Source organism: Micropterus dolomieu, linkage group LG11 (assembly GCF_021292245.1).
Source record: "Micropterus dolomieu isolate WLL.071019.BEF.003 ecotype Adirondacks linkage group LG11, ASM2129224v1, whole genome shotgun sequence".
Taxonomy (NCBI): Eukaryota; Metazoa; Chordata; class Actinopteri; order Centrarchiformes; family Centrarchidae; genus Micropterus; species Micropterus dolomieu.
The window spans coordinates 14,867,254-14,874,866 of record NC_060160.1 but is presented as its reverse complement, the minus strand read 5'-3'; the positions used below and the strand labels follow the sequence as shown (position 1 = coordinate 14,874,866).

At 43.4% G+C, this 7,613-nt stretch overlaps 1 protein-coding gene across 1 annotated transcript; it reads right to left on the bottom strand.

The window, feature by feature from the left end:
* Positions 1-3,960: 3,960 nt before the first annotated feature.
* On the bottom strand, positions 3,961-6,925 carry sox11a (SRY-box transcription factor 11a). The gene has a single exon (XM_046062773.1). It carries the CDS (start codon positions 6,702-6,704, stop codon positions 5,610-5,612), a length of 1,095 nt encoding a protein of 364 aa, XP_045918729.1. The 5' UTR covers positions 6,705-6,925; the 3' UTR covers positions 3,961-5,609.
* Between the last annotated feature and the right edge of the window lie 688 nt (positions 6,926-7,613).

Genomic DNA, 7,613 nt, shown 5'->3' with positions numbered 1-7,613 from the left:
CAGATACACACATGCCATAAGAGTGCACTGAGCTCTACTAATACACCAAGATCCACTCCATTTGATTACAGGGCAACAACATTATCTGGTCAACAACAACATAAACACATACTGAATGATCTAAAGCTATAAAATCAAATTAATAAAAACACACACTCCCATAATCTAATCTGGATTAAAATGTGATTTTGATTTACCACTAACATGCTGCATACATTATGGCCCATTATGACCCAGTTGGACTAACATGATGGGCTTATGCCCTTTTTCTTATTGGAAAGTGTAAGGGCTCCCACAGCTGCTGTAAAGCTCTAAGATAAATATCTAGCCTAGAGTCGCAATTAATTCCAAACAAGGTTATGTAAATCCTAAACTGACCACAATCAGGCCAACCAACTTGTGGGATTCCTCTCTAAACAGAGCGAGGCATCATTACAAGTTGGCTCTAATTACACTGAGCCCATCATTGTGGCTTTTTTTTTTTTTTTACTGAAAAGGCTCCATTTATTTTCTGTCACACATTGAGTGGTGCAAACAGAATGTCCACATTGCACACACTGAACACCCCAAATCTGCAAAATGTCAAGAAGGACACCCCATTCAATTAAGAGTTGGGTTTGAAAAGGGAAGCAGGTGTGCAATCGAGTTTCCTGCCCTCTCACCAGCTAATTCACATGACTGATGCGCGACCTCCAGCAGCTCCCCACAAAAAAAAAAGAAGGACCCTCTCCCAATGAGATCTCACCACGTGTCAGGACATATTCTGGGAGGAGTGATGGAACTGTTTGTTTCTGTGTCGACGAGACAATAGCACCGCCAGCTTAAACTGCTCCCGACAGCCTGCTGTGTCTGCTTTCAGCTCAGTAGCTCCCCCGAACTTATTTTTAATGTCTCTTTGCCTTTGCTAAATAATGAAAACCTGCAATGAAGTTGTGAATGGAAAATTAGGCAGCAGCAGACCGTGCAGGTTACTTGCTTCCAGCTACACACTTATTATCACTTACACCGCCTGTTTTGTATCCAAGCCACATCAAGTTAAATGTGAGTTTAACTCTGGTTCATATGAACAGCAGTTATTTCTGCTTGCCTCTGCCTCTGTCTCTCTCTCATGCACTCCCTTCGAGAGTGTGTGTGCACATGTGTGTATCTGCCAGAGTGCTGAAACACCATGAGGGAATTGGACCTTTGCCACCCCCCGCCCCCTTTCTCCTCACAAATGTGAAGGGATAGTAAATATCAGTGCAGCAGATGGGGCCGATGCTCCCTCTCTGCCTTCCTCCCATACACAGGGAGTGCAGAGCAAATGGATAGCCATCAACAGCAGCAGGAGTCGCCCCAGGCCAAGACTGGAGTAGAGGACACAGGGACTGGACTGTTGCTCAGGCAGACAATTTTGCAGACATATCCCCTGACTATAAGCAATGGAGCTTGCAACACTAGGAATGAGTACTTATAGGTCATTATATCTAAGATTTCATGGTAGACACGCTTCCCAGAAATAAACATGTAGTTTTGTCATCTGGATTCATAAGATAGTAAATGATATTTATGGTCCAAATGCCTTTTTACCTGTTTGGATCATAGCGTGTGGTGCAAGCCATGGGTGTCATTTCAATACTCTGTCACACTGTTGGCAGGATATGTAAGGCACTGGCGGCGTCTAACAGCATGACATGCTTGTGTAACAGAGCAGGAGAGGGGCTTGCTCGAACAGAAGGGGTGTCAACACCATCCCGATCTCACACAGCAGATCTGGAGCAGATACCATAAATCCTGTCCACTCGTCAATTAACAGACAGTAAACAGGTTTAAATTTAGGCAAGCAGTGTATCAGTACTCCCATAGCAATATCAGACAGCTTCCCACTGGGAGAAGAGGAGCACATGTGGATCAATGATGACACAACATGGAATCTTACTGCGCAGCAGCATAAGCTAAACAGTGATGTAATGCAACTGAGCTCACTGCATGAGAGTAAGCGCGGAGAGAAAAACAAGATGAGAGGGAATCATAACTGGCCTTATTATTACTGGATTTAACATCAGTAGACGGAGACAGAGACGAGGTCACAGAGGATTTTTGGCATTGGCACATTTCAGATGTCCACTTTGAGCAACTTGCAAATTGGGAGATCAACCTCCAGCCCTCAGTTCAGTAGCAGGGGTCTTTGTATAGGTGTCACGTACAGCATCTGACTGTGACATCCTGGGTGATATGAATGATTTAAACGCTCAAGTGAAGTGGAAATTACTTTCTTTAGACGCCACAAAAACCCTCCACCCCTCCACCACCCACCCCCCGGATTCCTGGGAGGACAGTATCTCACTCAGCTTCTCCTGAGCATTCTAGATATTCATTTATTTATTTAAAGAGGAAATAGAAGGAAATTTCAATGGGTCACTAATTTCATTTCAACTTGTACCGCTGGCATTAGCCTTGAGCAGATATTTCTGAGGAACACAAAATCAATGTTGAGCTTCCATTGGGAATAGCCCTGGAACCCATTAGCAACTTTGACCAATAGGTCAGGTAAAGTAATAGCTAGATAAATGTTTTATTACAGATTTGCAAACTGACTTAATGGGGGGGCTAGTACCTATGCAGCCATGCATGGCAAATATTCATCATTGGATTCTATTGCTGTAATGAACACAAATCTTTCAGTGGCCAGGGCCTCCGGTTCTTTATATATGATCTGTTAAAGGTGGGTTTCTCTAACCAGGTCTCAGAGGAGACAGAATGCTCTATCTATGGTCCCCTAAGGCATACAGGAGGCACTCAAACACTGTGAAGATGTTATCACCTTAAATGAATGGTTTGTTATACTAATTGTATTTTGTATGACATCATACTTGGCTGAGATGTGTCGTCCTATTGTTCATCTTTCCTAATATATAACTTTTATATCAAAGCGCTTACATACAGTAGCCACAGTTCTGGTCATGAAAACATCTTTGTAGCTCAGTCTGAATTATAACATTAATCAGTTCTGGAGGTGCAGAATCAAGCAGTATCAGGATTATTTTTGTGTATGCAAGGTATGCAATCCATTCTTATTTCCACAGTATATTTTACCCACTTCTGTTTATGTTTTTCTTAAGATGACTTAAGAGGTTCTCCGTCCTTGTCATCCAGTACCGCATATCTGGTTGTTTTGTGCCCTACCAGCTGTTTACTTGTGGGTTTTTTTTTTTTTTATAAAATCTGAAATCCCAGGTGGAAATCAGGCACTACGTGATAAGAGAGAAGAGCTGTGGTACAGTACTCAAGGACTTCAACTGACAACCACTGGAATAATTATTTTAAGCCATGTTTACAACTCACACTGACCTAGTACCCTGTTCCCTATACACATTTACCCAGTGAAGTTATGACAGATTAGTGGACTTTGGCCATTTAGACAAACCCTTAGAATTTACTTTTCAGAGATTGAAGAGTATCTGTCGGGAATAAGTGCCTTTGTTTATCCCTGAGTGAACATATGTCACATTCAGACAATTTTTCAGCCTTCTGTTCACACAGCTCTCAAGCCGTTTTGTGCTACTTTTCTGAATGGAAGCCAGACACACTGGGAGCTCCCACACACTGTGAAGAGCAGCTCCTGTTTCCAGCTCCGTCTCCAAGGAGACCCCCCAAGCCCACCAATCACATCGCTCAGCGCAGGCAAGCGGGCAATTCAATTTCTTAAAGCCGCAGTATCCATTCTTTGTGAAATGAAGTTCACAGCAGAAAACAGCACATTTTTAAAAACAGGGACAGTAAAGCACCTCAACACTGCAGTTTTAAAGTTTTCCTTTTGTTCCTTTTTATTAAATGTGAATTCACATGTTAGTTTGAGCCCATCCATTTCAGAGTATCCGCCTACATACAAAATAGGCATCATTCTGTCATCACATCCTTTTCAAACGCAACACATAACACATTTGTGTACATATATTCACAAACTGAAAGGACAGTCGATGGTGGTAGGTACTTATTTATTAAAAGATGAGTCAAAGACAGATTCACACTTGGAATGTGAATTAACTACTGCCTAGAACTTCCCAAAAAATGTCTTGGCATATAATTAGGCCATATTCCAAAACCTTTTTATCAAACAGACTTCATATGTAAGACCCACATAAAAATAAACAATATCTGCTTTTTTTAAGTGCAAGAAATAAAAAATACAGGTTTATGGTTAATGTTTTAAAAAAAGAAGGCAGTCTTCAGTTTTAAAATAAAGTTTCATTTTATGAAACAGGACTATGGAATGTTCTTTTTTGCTTGCTTGTCAAACTAATGCCAGACCACCACTGTATCAGACTATGCCCTTTTCTCAGAACTCTTTATCCTTAATTTTCAGTCAGATTCAGGCTGTTTGGTGTCAGATATGCCCATTTTCCTTATGAGTCAAATAACATTCAAATTGTGATATTAATCTGTTTATATAGTATGCATCACACCATGAGGCCATATTATATTGTTTTGTATCAGTTCCAGCTGATTTGTTTATTTTTCTGCCTGGAGAGGCTTCAGCATCATAACATGAAATGATGTTGACAGTGCACAAGTCTGTTTTTCCATCACTTGCTACAATTGTTGATGGTCTGTATCTTAAGAGTATATATTGCACAAAAAAATGAGAAGGGGGAAAAACAGTATGTGCCATAAAAAATACCAAAATCCAGTTTCACACCTGCGATTGGGACCCATCCACATATCACGAGTATGATATACATAAACTCCTAACTTTACTATATTACAGTACATATACAATCTTGAAACTAGTTCCAGCTCTGAGGTATGTGTTCCCCATGATGCCATTGTATCGTCTACAAATACTCAACAAATCTGCTCTACAACTGTACAAAACCTAGTTTGAAATCACAAGGCATTTTTGATGCAAGTCTTAATTTAACTTAATCCTTAAAACCAGGACTCCCTTGCATGCTAAAAACAAATGATAAAGGGAAGAAGTGCCTGAAACTCACTGAAAGCACAGTAAGAACATTCCCTTTTAACTGTACAAAAATATGCCTGAAAATATCTTACTTTTCTTTTAAAAAGATGAGGTCTGTTATGTATCAAAATGTTTCCTCCACACCTGTATTCTGTAGAGGTTTAGGCTGCTTAAATTTCCAAACCAGGAGGTAAACTGAATCAGTTACAAAAAACAAACAAACATTTGCGGCATTTAGAAATTACATAAACCGTTGTAAAGTAACATCCTGAACAATTGTCAGTTCACAGATTTGCTTTGAGTCAGTCCACAGTCCGTTTTCAGCTCCCTGCAGTTTTTGTTTTTAAGAGGATAAGATGCATAGAAGTTCACGTATTTTTCCCTTTGTGGTCCATTTAAGCTGAACAGTAAATGCAGACCTACTGGGGAAAAAATCCATAAAACCCTGTCATGCTGCCAGAAAAAAACGTCTGCAGACTTTGCTTTTTTGCTACCAGCTTCATAAGCATCTCATTCCTCAAACCTCACCTCGCCTCCTGGTCCTCCACCTCCCTCCAGGACCCTTCAGAAAACCCACAGGAGGCAGGGCTAGGGACAACTTGACCAGGACACATATATAATTTACTTTCTCCCTTCTCTGTTATTACTAGAGGAACTTTTTTTCAGTTCAGTATGTGAAGACCAGGTCGGAAAAGTTCGCCTCCAGCCAGTCCCCGGCAATCATCTCACTGAGTTCTGGCGTGCAATAGTCTGGGAATTCAAAGTGAGAGCCCAGGCTGCCCTCGCTGAACGAGTCCAGGTCCTTATCCACAAGAGACAGGGAGAGGTTTCCTGAATTGGGGTTGCCCAGCTCCGCGCCTGGGCCGCTGGGGGCGAAATTTAAACTAAAGTCAAACAGCAAATCGTCCGCGTCCTCGCCGGAAGAGGAGCTGCTGCTGGAGGAGGAAGAGGAGGACGTGGAGACCGACCTGGAGGATGCTGGTGAGACGGAAGCAGTGTGCAATGTGCTCTGCTTGGTAATGTTTTTGATATTGTAAAACAGTCTGTTGTTGTTCCGCACTTCTTCGTACATGCTCGTCCCCTCGGACTCGGCCGAGGAGCTCAAAGTTGGGCTCGCGGGAACTTTGGCTACATTGTACGGCCTCAGGCGCTCCTCGTCCCCTGTCTTAATCCCCATCCGGTAGTCCTCCTCGTAATCGTCGTCATCGTCCTCATCGGTGAGCTCACTTTTTACAGTCTTTGCAACTTTTAAGCTGGGAAACGTGCAGTCCTCGCCGTAGCCGTGAGAGGACTTGGAGCCGCTCTTAGTCTTTATCTTTGAACACTTCTTGCTGGGAGTCTTTGCAATTTTACCGCACTTCTCCGGAGACGGTGCTGATGATTTTGAACTGTCGAGCTTTGGTTTTTTCTTGGGTCTGTACTTGTAGTCGGGGTAGTCGGCCATGTGTTTTAGCCGCAGCCTCTCGGCTTCTCTGATAAACGGGATTTTTTCGCTGTCCTTGAGCATCTTCCACCTCTTCCCAAGACGCTTGGAAATCTCTGCGTTGTGCATGTCAGGCGACTGCTCCATAATCTTTCTCCTCTCGATTTTGGACCACACCATAAATGCATTCATGGGTCTCTTGATGTGACCGGTGGCTGTCTTGCACCAGTCCGGGTTTATCGGTACGGGGCTGCATGCCATAAATTCACTCTCCTCCGAATCAGTAGCCTCCCTAGACATGCTCCCGTCCGTCTCGCTGAGGTCTGTGTGCTGCACCATTGTCCTCTGTTCCAAGTCACTTCGTGTCCGGACGCTGCAATGTCTCTGCAATGGGCCCCCACTCTGCCAAGACGGCTCAGCTCTCTGTGTTTGCGCCGTTTCGTCCGCGTCCACTGCCTAATGTGTGTCTCAAGCTCTGCACTCTTTTTCCAGAGTTACAAACTGCCTTCTTAACTAGTTATCAGCTTTTTCATGTCCCCTGCGTCACAGACAGCCATCCAATCAGGCCCCTTCCACTCCGCCCAGCAGACTCCATACAAGACTCCCCTTAACCCTTTTATTCCTCCCTCCCGAGCTCTCATTGGAGTGGAGGTGGGGATTTGTGGTACACAGTGTCTGGGGCAACACGCGGGGCGAGACAGGCATATTAAACACGCAGTTTAGCACTATGCGCTCCTGAGATGAACATCACGCACCAAAGCGCACATAAGACTACGGTCTATTCCCTTATTTTAAAAGTGAAGGAAGAAAACGCATAAGCGAGGTAGTTACTCTCCAGACAGACAGCTCTGTGCAGATGTGTCTGGAGGAAAAGATTCAGGCTATGTGATTATTTGCTTTTTTAGTACTCCCTTAGGTTGGATACTGAAGGTGGCGCTTGGACACTGTTGCAGGCGCCTGGATGCGTCGGTGCGTCTGCCTGCCTGCCTACTTGGTTGCTGTACAAGGATACATTTTAGCAGCTGGTAATGGCTTTAGAGGAAGACTCGTGGAAAACCTCGTGTATTTCGCAGATATATCTGAGTGGCCAAGTGTTATCACATTTGTTTGGGTTTGGCGTTGTTTCTTTCCCGTTTGCTTCCATGTCTCCATTTGAATGAAGGAAATAGGTCAGTAGTACATTCTGCTTTGCAGATCATGTTTGTAGTGTGAGATCACCCAAAACACATCTGCAACACCCCATAGACC